Source organism: Daucus carota, chromosome 3 (genome assembly GCF_001625215.2).
Source record: "Daucus carota subsp. sativus chromosome 3, DH1 v3.0, whole genome shotgun sequence".
In the NCBI taxonomy this organism is placed as follows: domain Eukaryota; kingdom Viridiplantae; phylum Streptophyta; class Magnoliopsida; order Apiales; family Apiaceae; genus Daucus; species Daucus carota.
In genome coordinates, this window is record NC_030383.2 from 55,394,083 (window position 1) to 55,408,381 (window position 14,299).

The following is a 14,299-nucleotide window of genomic DNA, read 5'->3' on the forward strand; positions in this document are numbered from 1 at the left end:
TAAATATTTTTAAAATAAAATAAATTTGTGGTGGCCTAGAAAAATTATTCATGATTCAAAATTAATATTTGTAAAATAAAATAAATTTTATATTCGATACAATACCGATATTAATATATAAATTTGTAAAATTGGACTGTAATTCATGAGTGAAAAAATGAAAATAAATTTCTACATGTAATTAATGATGTAAAGCAACTTTTCAATAACTTACTAATCTGATTCTTAGATCTTTGTTTTTCCACCTGCCACTAACAGTTTTGATGCCACACAGGTATGTCAGCCTTCACATATAAGGTGCTTAAACCTTATATTTTCATGTATACAAATAGATGTCGAAGTGTTTCATGAATCATATTTTCATGTATACAAAGTAACCCATATAAAAATTAACAACAGCAAACATGTCTGATGAACAAAACAAATATTATAAAAAAAAATAACAAACAAACATATATCACTAAAAGTTAATTTCTTATCTTTTCATCGATCAATATCATGTTAAGACTATATTCTTCTCCCTTATTTGGATTTGTCGACTCCAACATTCGACAAACTCTTACTCTTATAAGACAATCATCTCTATCAACATTCAAATCATCTACCATAGAGTGAATCATTATTGTATTAAATGGTGAAGATAAATATTGACATTTTCATCTATCAATATCATCTTAAGATTATATTCTTCTCATGTATTTGGATTTGTCGACTCCCACATTCGACAAACTCTTACTCTTAATCATCTCTATCGTCATTCAAAACATCTGGCATAGTGCGACTCATTATTGATGGAGAAGAAAAATAGGCATAAGAAATTATGTCGCAGAGAATCAAGGTACTCTCTCCGTCCATCTCATTTAGTTACAGGTTTTTCCCCTGCTCGACATGCATTTTAAGGCTCTTGTATAATATAATTCCGTTATTTTTTTTAAAGATTTTTTTTATGTATAAAATTTCAAACATCCAATTTTTATACAAAGAAAAAAGTAGAAATATATTATGAAATTATATTTTCCAGAACATTACAATGCGTACCAAACTTAATAATTTAAGAAGTAAATTTAAGAATTCTTAATATATATATGAAATGATAGTTTAAAAAGAATCGGACTATTTCTGTAAGTCAAAAATGTTAAAAAGTAATTAAATTATTAAGAAGTGAATGAAAGTAATTTTCAGATTAAAAATATTTTTCTTAATAAAGCCATTCGTGAACAATAGGACCGAAAAAACGCGTCCTACAACCGAATCGTAGTATGGAAACCCATATCTTAACGAAAATTTAAGTTAAAATCATTAATACGACAAAAAAGAAGAAGTTAAAATCATTAAACAAGGGTTAAAAAGCGGTGAATCAATAAATAATTAGCAACAAAACGGTGGATGATTTAACCCCAGGGACTCGTTTAATGATGTTAGTCTGCTTTGTCCGTGCTTATAGAGTGAAGTTACCTGGAAGTGAGGTGGTGGGGTCAGTGATTTGGATTTTTGTGTTAAATTCCAAGCAAGTGTGTTCGAGAGCCAGTACGGGGTTTTGACGAGTTCATATTCACACAGATATACTGTAGTAACATATATTCTGCCCGTATTATTCGTCTTGATCCTAGTATTCTCTTCTGTCAATTCATATGTTTGTCCATTCTGGTGGAGCTGTTCGGTCTCATTTCTGCTGCTTGCTTAGATTACTGGGTTCATTCTCGATTAGTTTAACCAATTAAACGTGATTAAGCTCGAATTCTTTTACAAATTCAGCTTAGGCGACCTGTTACAATGTCAAATATCAAATCTAAGCCACTTTCGAAGAACTGGAATAATTTTGTGTTGTTACTAAATATAACTAGTTAACTACAGGGACTAAATATCTAAAATTATAAGAAGTTTTCTTGTAAATATTCAAATCCGAATTTTTTTAACTAAAAATATAACATTTTTTTCAAATATTTTACAAAATACTAGTAACCATATGCAACTATAATTTCAAATCTGGAGGTCAATTAATTGAATTGCATATGATTGCAGCCGTATTGTTATAAATATATTCTAAAAAGTTATTACTTTTACCAATATTTTTAAAGGATATTATAATTCATAAAAAAACTTAGAAAAAATTGATATTTTTCATAAATTCCAAAATTTAAATCGTATTTAGAACAATAAATTATAGTGATTCAAATTCGGATAACCACTGTATTGTCAGTTTTGTTATTTTGTTAATGTTGTTAAATGTAAATTAATCAAATTTAGAATGTATTTTTAATTCATGATGAATATAAAATATAATATCAAAATATATAACAAATTTAGAAAAAAAACTAAATATATAAAATAATCCAATATTCATATTTCGAATAAAATGATATAAACATCAAATTATCAATTTAGCGGTCAAACATGTAAGTTCATCTCTAGCATATACAAGATAATTGAAAAATAATGATAATCAATAATATATGTGATTTAAATACAAAAGTTGAAGTAAATCTTGAAGTTCTGAATTTATAAAATGAGACCATTCTGAAATATGAAAATGATCGATTTCACCAATTTAGTAGTATGAACAAAAAAATATAAAATAAAGATTCTCATCTTGTCCTTCAAAACGTATTAATTAAAATAGAATTTGGACACGCTTGGATCACTTCAAGGTCCAGATTTGTATCCTAATATGCTAATAGAATATCATATTCATAAACGTGATTCCTACTTCCTTTGATTTCACAATCCAGTTGCATTCACCAGAAAGGCAGAAAGTACTCAACATTTAACAAGGGTCAAGGGTCCACATCATAATACAACTCAGCTAAAGTATAATCCAGTCGGATGGGTACTTAAACAAAAATGCAACATTTCAGACATCAAGCACAAAATGTTAAATGACAATGGTCAAGAAGCTTGGATAACTGAATTTTAGCATTCCACGGCAGAAGTATAGCCAGACCAGGTAAGGTTTATATGTTATAGAAATTGTCTACAAGTTTCCGTAACAAAATAATAATAGATAAAACTACTCATCTTCTGAGCACAAAAGAAAGACCTCATTATCTCAATATATCTAAGCTGCACAATGTGATGCTCTAAATGAATCACAGTATACCTATGGCTCGAGAATGCTAAATTTAAATAAAGCATAGTGGGAAACATAATATAAGGAGTTTCTTCGAACCTTCACATCTTGGCACCCCGAGAAATGAATATGTCTCCGTAAGGCACCTTCTGTTGAATTCTAATGCAACCGAGAGTAGCAAGAACTGCATGGAAGAAAAGTTTTTCTTATCAACCAGATACTGTGAAGTTTTTGCCAGTGGAGATTATAAACAGCGATAGTATGTGTACCACATATCTGATGAAAGAAACATGCTGCTCTTTTCCTATTCATTCCAAAGGCTAGCTGGTTCACTGATTCTATTGTTGGGCATCCTGGTGTATCAAAGTGTATCTTCAGGTGCCTGAGGTGTGCATTGATCAAAATTCACAAGTGGCATCTAGCACATCAATATTCCAGATTTATAAAAATCTAGTAAATTGATAAATTTACCTCCGGATAGCATCAGTAATCTGATCCAGGGGTTGATCAGCCACAGGATATTTTTGAGTCTGAGTAGGTCCTGTTTCCACCATCAGTTCTGCAAAAGAAGGCATTAAATTGGCATTGACACGTAGCATAGTACAGACCGAACTAGTTCAGTTAAAATATTGACGGTATATACCATTATCAAGTGTCGAACCATTCTCTGGCGTGCTAGTTAACTTGAAATCTGGATCAAGATTCTGCCATGTGGTCTCCTCTGCAACAGTTTCAAGATTTCTAGTTGAGGAGTATGATCTTTTCTTGTTGGACCTGAAAAATCAGTGTTTCAAAACTCGGAATCCATGTGGCAACTTTTTCTATCACTTTGAGAACATGGCTTAATATTCAGAGCCCCACCCCCCAACCCCCCTCCTAAAAACTCCATATGTCTGTCAGGTATGTACTAGACACTACTAACCATTTAGTATTGGCTTCTGTGCTATGTGTTGGAAAGGCATGTCCAGAACCCGAGCTGGGGATGGATCCAAATTCTTCCCCTCCTACATAGTTTGACATGAATAAGCATACTAATTAGGAATCCTCACAACCATATAGACCATCTATGACTTCTTGGCATACAAACAAGGAAAGTTAAGCCTTCAGCAGTTAACATACCAGAATTACTGGGTGAAATCATGCTAGCCTTGGCTGCAGGCACTCCACTAGCCTTGGTTGCAGACACTCCACTAGCCTTGGTTGCAGACACTCCATTGGCACTGGCTGCTCCAATTCCAAAATTCTTAAGATTGTTTCTTAGCTCTTCCATTAGTATTTCCGTCGGCATCTCATTGTTTTCAAGAGTATTTCTTTGCTTCTCTATGGATATTTCAGAGGGCTGGGAGCTGACTCCAGTGTGATAATCGCCATGAGGCTTCATGTCCAGGAACATAAAAAGAACTAGTAAGTTTTATTTCATTTATTGATGACACAAATGTAAACAGAAAAGAGTGGATTACAAATCCATCTGGATCCTGATGGTGCAATCTTTCTGAATGGGAAGATGAAGAAGCTGCAGGTGGCTGAGGTGCAGTAGTTCCTACAGGAAGAACAGTACAGGATTAATCTAATCTATTGGCACGGAGTGTCTTAAGGGCTAACATGAGAAAACACAAACCAGAAGGAGAATCATGTGGCGGCTGGGTGCATCTCCTCCATAGTTCCAATAGGGCTGCTGGGTAATAAATTTGTTTATTTCCTTTTGCAAACAGCCGACAAACTAGTACCACAGGAGGTATGTCCATGAGGTCAGTGATCTTCATAATAGGAGTCGAATCCATAAACTGCAAGTTGGTTAGCAGATAACCATTCAGCTTTTGTAAATTACACATAAATTTAAGAATTTTAATGGTTTTGAGCACATTGCAAGTTGAAGTAAAAAATAATAAATCAAACAGATACAACATGTTGGTGCAATTTATTTCCAAACATAAGTTGCACTAGTCATATGTAAGGTCACATAGTTGGATCTTTGCAGAACTTCAATCAACAATTGACAATCATAAGTGTTCAAGGCATGCCTTTCTTTTCCTTCCTCTCTTTGATACTGTATCCGGTGCATTTTGAAGCCAAGACTGGTATATATGCGCTGGAATAATAGTTTGTTCATAATCCATGACAGGAAGTACAGTTCTTCTTGCTCTCTTTCGCGGTGGCCCTTGCTTCTGTTTAACCTCATCCATCTGTAGGATCACATTCAGACAAGGATGAATAATCTGCAGTTACATTTGTCTAATAATCAAGCTATACATTGTAATGCTACCTGGGTAACTTCTTTTGCTTCTTCAAAAGGCTGGTCGACATGGTCATTAAGAGGTTTCTCGGGATTTTCATTCACTACACAGATGGTAATATTGATGTACTTTATCATCAGTCAATATGCAACCTCAGCCTTATTTATCATGTTTAAAAGAAAACATATCTTTTCCGTAGCAACAATTTTCTCCACAGGTTAGATCTAAACTTTTCAAACTATTGGAAAGTTCATGACAATCAGACATAACAGGTTTATGAATGTGCTTTCGATGCACCGCCTGGAAGAATGCTAGTAAGCGCATTTATATACTTACAACTGTATAGTAAAAGTGATACACAATTTGTACTTACCTTTTTTAGGCTCCTCTTGACGAGGCGGGGAGGAAATAATGGTAGCTGGAATTTGTGTGTGGTCATCTGGAGCGAAATTTGTTTGTGTATCAGCATCATCTTCTATGTCAAACCTGCACAATATGCGGTCAGATAGGCACCATGATAAGAATAATGAAACTTATGTTAAATTAGTGACTAGGAAATGATAATCAATTGTGCACAAAACTCCTGTGCTAAGCTAATTACTTGACAATTTGTGAAAGTATCTCAGTAATAAAGTTTCATTTACATCATATTGGTAATGACCTTTCAAATCGATTGTGGAGGTCAGTATCAGCTTGATAATAATCAAAACCTTCAAATAGAGTGATATTATCAAAATCAACTGGAAGAGAAGCAAGCAGCTGAGGTTAGTAGAGATTGTATCAAATAATGCCAGACAGATCAGATGCTGAATAAGTTAAAAAAAATTAATAGAGTTTTGTTGACCTTGATGGTAGTACTGGGCTTGACCATCTTCCCTGACAGTATTGCTAGTATAGGGTACATCCACATTGTCTAGATGCTGCAGATATGAAGAGTTACACGCTAAGATTAGCTCCGAGGAGATAATTTATAATATATTACAAAATTAATACAGTTGCTAGTTGGTTAACACGATAGCATATCCTCGGCTGCATAGTCAGCAAAATCCCTCTAATATAATTAAGGATTCCCATGCCAGTTGGCATATAGGAACTTTTTTTGTTGTACTAGCCCAATTGTGCTACATGTTTCAGGATAAGGTAAGAGGGGTAAAATGACCAACAAAAAATTCTGGTGGAACATTACATACATCCTCCTTTTGTGTAGGCAATCACCGAACTAATTGGTGGCCCAAGTGATGATCAAATCAAATGCATCTCCTACATTTTGCTACATAATTTGTCACATTATTTAACAACGGGGAGGTGCAGGATTGGGAATGGATACCCAGTTGTTTAACCAAAAATATGAACTGGTGAAAATTTTCTGTCACAAACTATTTTCTATAATAAAGGGTTTATAACCAAGAGGATTCAAAGAATTTAGAAAAGTTTTTCCATTATACCATGGACACATATGAAGGTTGTTGGAAGCCCATCATGGTTGCAGATTCGGAAAAATGTCGAGACCGCTCAATCTCTTCTACCTCTTCCGTACCTTGATTATCTGGCAGAGTAACAGCTTCATACCTGCAAAAGGGTAAGCTAATAATGTGTTTGGAAAAAAATATTAACACTCCATAGAAACAGTATTTGATCAGCTTTCCTAACCATGGGATATACTCCTATACTATACTCCCGCACTAAGTTGAACAGCCACTTTCACTTATACTACCTAGTCTCTACTAAGGGTATTATTACAAAACTATGTTGGCGACTGTGTATACAATGACAAACAATGCTAACATGTGCCTCATAAATGTGAAAAAGATGAAACTGACTTGGCCTGCGATTTTCCCTTGGGAAGCAGAGTCCGATCAGGTACACCTTTTACTTTCCATGCTTCATTTATTTCCACCTATTTTGAATTTGCGCCATAATAATCAAAATCCAAGCAAAATCAAGCAACAAATTCAGCAACGTTTAGATCGTGACTGTGTAATACCAGCAGACGAGTTACATCATCTGACAAACAAAAACATATAAAAACAGTCAAAGCTTGTTAGAGTCACCCTTTATTACAGGGCTATACAATGACATCAATAATTCATGTGATAATTGGAATTTTTTTTTAAAAAAAATACCATAGAGAAGCTTCACTTTTCGTTCGTATACAATCACAACTCCCCCTGAGTTTAAATGCAGACAATGCCATCACCAGTTAATACATATTATATTAAAACATTCCTTAATAAATAAGTCCAGCTAATATAGTTAACAGTTCAATCTACCCATGAGAATTCCAGAAAGTCTCAAAGCCATTGGAACTGATGGATTCAAAATCTGTTCACTGTAACACACACAATATTCAGAGCAGAATATTAGTGAAACTTCGACTCGTATCTGATCAAATTGACAAATACTTGCTAGTAAAAACAGTACCAAATTTGGATGATATTGAGTTTGTGTAGCTTCTTCTTATTGATCTTCGCATGTGTAGTTGCAGCCATCCTTCACAAAAACAAAACATTGTAGCATAAATAAAAAAAACTAACAAATCACCAATCAACATCAATGATTGAACAAAAAACTAAATCTACACCAATACCTTCAAATTAAAAATCAAATTCAACTATGAAGATCTTAAAACTAATTATATTCTTCAGAATGCATTTTATTGTACAAGTTTCAAAATCTATAGATATCGTAAGTTAATCACATGAAACTGACTGTACGCAAAAAAAATATCAGAGCACAAACCAAATGGCGACAAATGATTGAGCACAAAACTATATCAACACAAACAACACTTCAAATTCATGATGAACACTCGAGAATCAATAAACTGGAATGAACGATACTCGTCAATCAATAGCAAACAATTATACACAATTACATGAAATTAATTGTACCACTACAGAAACAGAATTATGAGGCACAAACAACATAACAAAACCAATGGGAGTCAAATGCTTGAGCTCAAAACTAAATCTACACAAAATACACTTCAAATTTAAATTTAAAACCAACAAGTGCGAAGTAATAAACTAAAACGAACGATATTCTTCGAATCAGCAGCATACTATTATACACAATTTCAAAACCTATACACACACACAAACACAATTCATCGCATTCAACAAACTAAAACGATCGCATGTAATATCATACACAATTTCCAAGCTACACCTACAGTAACATAATTACACTATATAAAACTGTACGGAAACTCGACTATTAAAAACGAAATTCAAATTACAACTCGAAATGAGATTAAGTAAAGCGAGAATACCATATTTGACCAAGCGGAGCTTTGCGAGCGAGCAGTTGGTGCGAGTAGAACATTACGAAACTAAGCGTGTGTGTGTGTGGAGAGAGAGAGAGAGTGGGGGGGGGGGGGGGGGGGTTGTATGCGAGTATATATGGGAGTGGAAGGCTAGCGAGAAAAGGCGGGGGTTGTATAAAACGAGTACCCGCTAATAATACCGGAGCAGAGACTCTAGCACGCGAAGTGAATGTTCATTTTTTGAACTTTTGATACAGTTACGGTCACCGACTAACTGTTCTAGTTTTCTCTATTTTTTTTTATATGGCTTGTTTGCCGCAAATGAAATATATTTGTGAGAAGTATAATGGTCTACGGTGCGTATGATTTTTTATAAATAATTTCGGAATAGTGTATAAATCTGTGTAAGGCACGTATCTATTATTCATAATATATTTTAATATTTTTATTTTGTTTTTTGGTTAAAACTTTATCATATACTTTTTTATTAGAATTTTAAATATGAATTTATATTAAAATATACTAATAATATTCATGATATATTCAAACTACTATACAAATGAATTTTCATTGCATTCGGATTTGCAGAATATAAGTTACATTCGAGTTATTTATACACTCATCAGTTAAAGCGTCTCCAACCATGGAATATTCTTAGCTAAAGCGTCTTCTAACATGGAAAACTCTTAGCTAAAAAGTTGGTTGTCCTTCCAAAAATAGAAATTATAACATACGCCTTCAAAAAACGACACTTCAACCATATCCATCTCTTATCTATAATTATAGCCAACCTTCTATGAATGACTATATTTATCAATCTGCTACAGGTTTGCAAGAAATCTGTAAAAATATTACACATCACTTATTATTATATTAAAGTGATAGATTCTATCTATAATAATCTAAAATATTAATAACATACTATTTTTAAGCAACATGTGTTACAGGTTCAACAAATTTTACATAATGTATCACAGGTTCAATTTAGCCAAGAGATGCTTTTCATAAGTAATTTTATCAAAATTCTCGATATATCCTGAATTGAAACATAAAATTACTTTGATAAAATTACTGCAGATTGAATGAAGTAATATCAGACCAGAAACATACTCAACTCATAGGGCCTTGAGCTTTTTTCCTTTTATTTATCAACAATACAATTTAGAATAAGGTCTCAATCCTAAATTATGCTAGCTAATTCAATCCTATGAATTATTTATTTTCTGATACAATACTCTCCATCTTAAATATATGTATACTCGGAATTACGATTTCGATGACTGTGTATATTGAAATATAACATAAAATTCATATGTACTCCTCTGATATATGTACACCTAATTAAATTTTAGAGAGTGTGGTTTTCAATATGAAATCAGAGTTCTGATTTGACAAAAGCACATTCGTGTTATGTTTATCTGTAGTCAGTGTTATCGCGGAATTTTGTTGTTGTATCGTCAAAAGGGCAAAAAAGTTATTTGAGTATAACTAATCTTGTGGTCAGTTTTTACCACAGCAGAACTCTTAGTTTGACCTGCATTGTTTGAGGTTAACCGATCTCGTGATGAGCTTCTGTCGTGTTTTTAGAAGCATATTAGTCTAACACCGAAATTAACTGATTACAATAAACAGGGTTTTTAATACTTCTTTTGCATATTTAATATTTTTCCCGCCGATATTTTGAAGTATAAAACTTGTTGACTATATACATGTTATATCTTTACATGTTAAATTTAGTTCAAAGGTATTGTAGTAGCTCTTATCTCTCGCCCTCCCCCCCCCCCCCCCCCCCCCTCCTCTCTCTCATGGCCAGCTTTAGTATTTCGGCTATTGTGGTATTTCGAACTGATTCAGGATTCAAAATTTCCTTTTCGATCAAAAGTAATATACTTTTGCAGCGGGAAACAAAGACGTTGGATCCGAGATTCAATTTATCGAAACATGGGGAATATGATGACTAGAAGATATTGCTACATGATTATTGATCGATGTTAACATGTTTTTCTTTAGCCTTTTGTCATTTTATGAATGTTTTTTGTGTGTATTTACACCACAATCAAGGTACGCTATTTTAAACTTTTGAAGATTCGTTATTATTATATTGATTTTGTTGGGTTTTATGTTTATAAGTGTTGATTTTGTTGGACGTGAATTTTGACAGTCTTGAATTCATGTATCTGCTACTTGTTATTTTTTTTCGATCACTTTGTTATGAGATGTTGAAGACTAGTACTATAGTTGTTTTGGTTAATCGCCATAGTCTTTTGAAGGATTATTTCTTGTTTAAAAGTTTAAGTTTCTTGTGCACTAACTTTTGCTAGTTTGCACTTTGAGATTATTATTTGTTTTTATTAATAATTGATCGGTTTTGTGATTACTTGTTGTTTCTTTTTCTTCTAATTTCTCCAATGAAATGTGTGAAAAAAATTTAAAATGTTGGTTCGTTGGTATAGTTCGTCAAGTTTATTTGCAATTGTGTTTTTTGAGTTTGTAAGAGGTAGAGTTTGTATATCGTTACTGTTAGTGACAAAAGTGCTTCAATGTTAATGAGATGGTGCTATCACTTACTGTGATTTTGAAATAATATATTATTGAATAATTCTCTTGCATGATTTAAGGTTTGTTTGGTATAATTGGTGCCATTTTTAATTTTATTTAATTGGCTTTAATAGTAGTAAATGATGTATTTAATTTTAGCTATATTAAAATCTCTAGTTGACTTGCTTAATTTGCGCTAATTTTTGAATTTTATTTGACTTGTTTGATTGATGCTGATTTTTGAATTTTTGTTTACCGAGTAATTGCTAATAAATATATTTTCTAAATGTTTTAAATTCATTAATTTTATTTGACCGTAATAAATTCATATTATGGTGAGATATTACATTAAGTAGTGATTGACTTTTTTAAATTGAATTGATTGATGTCATAATTTTTTATAAATGATTTAATTGTTTTTGTGCCTTGATTGAGGCGAATTTGTACCATTCATGGGTGGCCATAAATGATGGCGTATATTTTGGCTTGTAAGAAGCAATCAAATATATTTAATTATTTTAGTGTCTAACCAAAGAAGTCCTTCTTTGGTTAGACTTTATTCTAATTTTTCAACTTCAGAAATATAAACACACACTTCTATAATACTTAATTATTGGATATATTATCCTTTATAATTTTGTATATGAACTTATCTTCTTCTTTTTTCGTGTGTTTTTTTGCAGGATCCTTGGGAGGTGTTAAATGGGTATTTTCCTATCAGACATTAAAGCATTATTATCTAAGCGTCCGGAGATATCTTTGCATGTCTTTCGGTTAGATGATAATCTTTTTTGAATGAATGAAATTCCCTGTAGCGGCTTATTGTATCTCGAGATACAACTCATCTACGAGTATGTAGACCCTGACAAAAAAAAAAAAAATATACAATTTGAAATCAAACAAATTTAAATTTGACAACAAATTATGCATTAGAGTAGGAATGTTCAATGAATTGAAATTTAGGTCCGACACTATGTGATGATCAGACTAACAATTCACTGAAATGGCCTACAACCGGTCATAGCACATTTTCTGCTCAGGCATAACTAATGGACTTTGAAAAAATTTGATATCCGGTTCGATAAATGCCGATATGGATTTAAATTGATCTGATGATCCGTTAAGGATCATATCTGTATATATTATAATATATAATTATCACTTTTGACCTTTTGTGTTTTATATTACCATTTAAGTATTTCTAGCCAATTTAAACGTAAATTAACGATTATTTATATAATTTTCATTGTGATAGATAAAATGTACTCCTTCCGTGTCTCGGTGAGCATTATACGTCACTGTTTGCACGCATTTCGAGACTCTTATAAAATACAGTTTCATAATACTTTTTAAATTTTTTTTATAAAAGTTTAAATATCAAACTTTTATTCAGACAAAAACAAAATTAAAAAAATAATATGAAACTATATCACAGATATAAAGCCGTTTAATATTTTAAAAGGATAATTCACTTCTCAAGACTTAAAATTTAAAGACGGATTAATAGAACTTTTTCCTTGACCTCAAATTCATGTATCTGTATCTATATATTTATCGAGATTTGAGTTCGCATTTTTTTTTTTTTTTTTACTTTTTTCGAAGAAAAAACTTTTGAGGTCCTAAACTTTTAATCTCCGCTTTGGGCCCTCGTATTGTAGTATGGCGCGGAACCACCCAAAAAGAACTCCGCAGCCGGGGATTGAACCCGGATTATATCAAAGCTTGATGATTTCTTTAGCCAGTGCTACTGCGGACTTAGTTGGACTAGGAGGTGAATATCTTTTATTTATAATATAACTGCGAAAGTAATTCCATATGACCTGCACACTTTAGGCTGCACCTGCACCTTGAAGGCTTGAATGCCTCCTAGAAAAATCACTGAAATATATAATTTGGTTCCCTAAATATACAGTGATACATTGATACTTTGCTCAAAATGCGAGCAACATACTACTTATTGTTTCTACTTGTGCTTGACCAGCAAGGTTTTTACAGTTGCGAACCAAAAATGAACTTTTGTGGAGGCTAGATAGTTATAACTTATAAGTACTCAGCTGCGCATTTGAGATGACAATAAGTCATTTTACCAAAAAAAATAACCAAGAATATTCCAATCAATAATCAGATGTTTGAAGTGAGCTAATAGCAGACAAGATATATTCTTAACGATAAAATTTAGACCAAGGTCAGTTCACTGATGGCTTATGCTGTTTCAATGCTATAATTTTCTTTTTTGTGATATGACTGTGCCGTGATGACTGATGAGCTTGAAACTTCATACTAGAACATGGCAAGTTATGAAGTGATGAGTTACAAATTCCCGAACAGATTTTTTTTTTTTTTTTAACGAGGAATTACCCACATTTTTGCGGGATTTCAAACCTTGAGTGATGGACTAAAAAGCAACATAGATAATGCACAAGTCAAAAATTCTAAGCTAGCAAAATTAAATCCGCAGAACCTGGTTTACATTCAGAGTACTTGATGGTTTAGCCAGTGCTACTGCGGAACTTCGTTGCTAGAGCTTGAATGATTATTTAACTAGTTTTGGCCAACAGTGACTGCAGTCTGCGTTATAAGTTAAACTCGTCTTATGTTGAGCTTTTACCATCATAATTAACTGGTTTAAGGATGACTTTCTTAATACTTGCTTTGTTTCAAGTCACTTTCATTTTCTACACTTATTTTGAGATACCAAGAACACTTGGTCCTAATAGGTAGAGTATTTTTTGGTAGAAGTTTTCTTAGGCAAAAAAACATTGTAGTATTTATTGTAACTTGTAAAGCTAAAACTGTATTTGGAAAAGTAATCCGCAGCCAGGGTTTGAACCCGGATTACATTCAAATTAGTGATTGTATTAGCTACTGCTACTGCAGAACCAAACTGCTATAATTTGGAACAGACTTTATATGAATGGAATTGTTTGGAATACTGATCAGTGTATTGGTATAGTTCAGTAAAGAATTTCTGAGTTCTAGGGACTTGGAAAAAAAATTCAGTTTGGAGCAGAGTAGGGGGCAGATAAATTTTAGTTAATTACCATATGAATCATGTGAACAAAGAGAATGATTGAAAAAGAATTTATCCGCAGCCGGGGTTTGAACCCGGATTACACTCAAAGTATGTTTGTATTAGCCAGAGCTACTGCGGAACAACGTTGATAGGATTTAGAAAAGAATCAATATAAACTATAA

General features: G+C 32.7%; 1 protein-coding gene across 1 annotated transcript; it reads right to left on the bottom strand.

Annotated features, from left to right (window-relative positions):
• Window positions 1-2,877: 2,877 nt before the first annotated feature.
• On the bottom strand, window positions 2,878-8,817 carry LOC108211899 (sister chromatid cohesion 1 protein 1). Its single transcript, XM_017383614.2, has 20 exons — window positions 8,573-8,817; window positions 7,723-7,791; window positions 7,572-7,630; window positions 7,425-7,469; window positions 7,286-7,305; window positions 7,122-7,198; window positions 6,747-6,870; window positions 6,146-6,221; window positions 5,963-6,041; window positions 5,675-5,787; window positions 5,331-5,404; window positions 5,089-5,250; window positions 4,686-4,851; window positions 4,528-4,607; window positions 4,187-4,442; window positions 3,990-4,071; window positions 3,711-3,841; window positions 3,539-3,626; window positions 3,337-3,449; window positions 2,878-3,251 (listed from the first exon to the last, which is right to left on the bottom strand). The coding sequence occupies exons 1-20, from the start codon at window positions 8,623-8,625 to the stop codon at window positions 3,169-3,171; spliced, it is 1,950 nt and encodes a 649-aa protein (XP_017239103.1). The 5' UTR covers window positions 8,626-8,817; the 3' UTR covers window positions 2,878-3,168.
• Window positions 8,818-14,299: the final 5,482 nt, after the last annotated feature.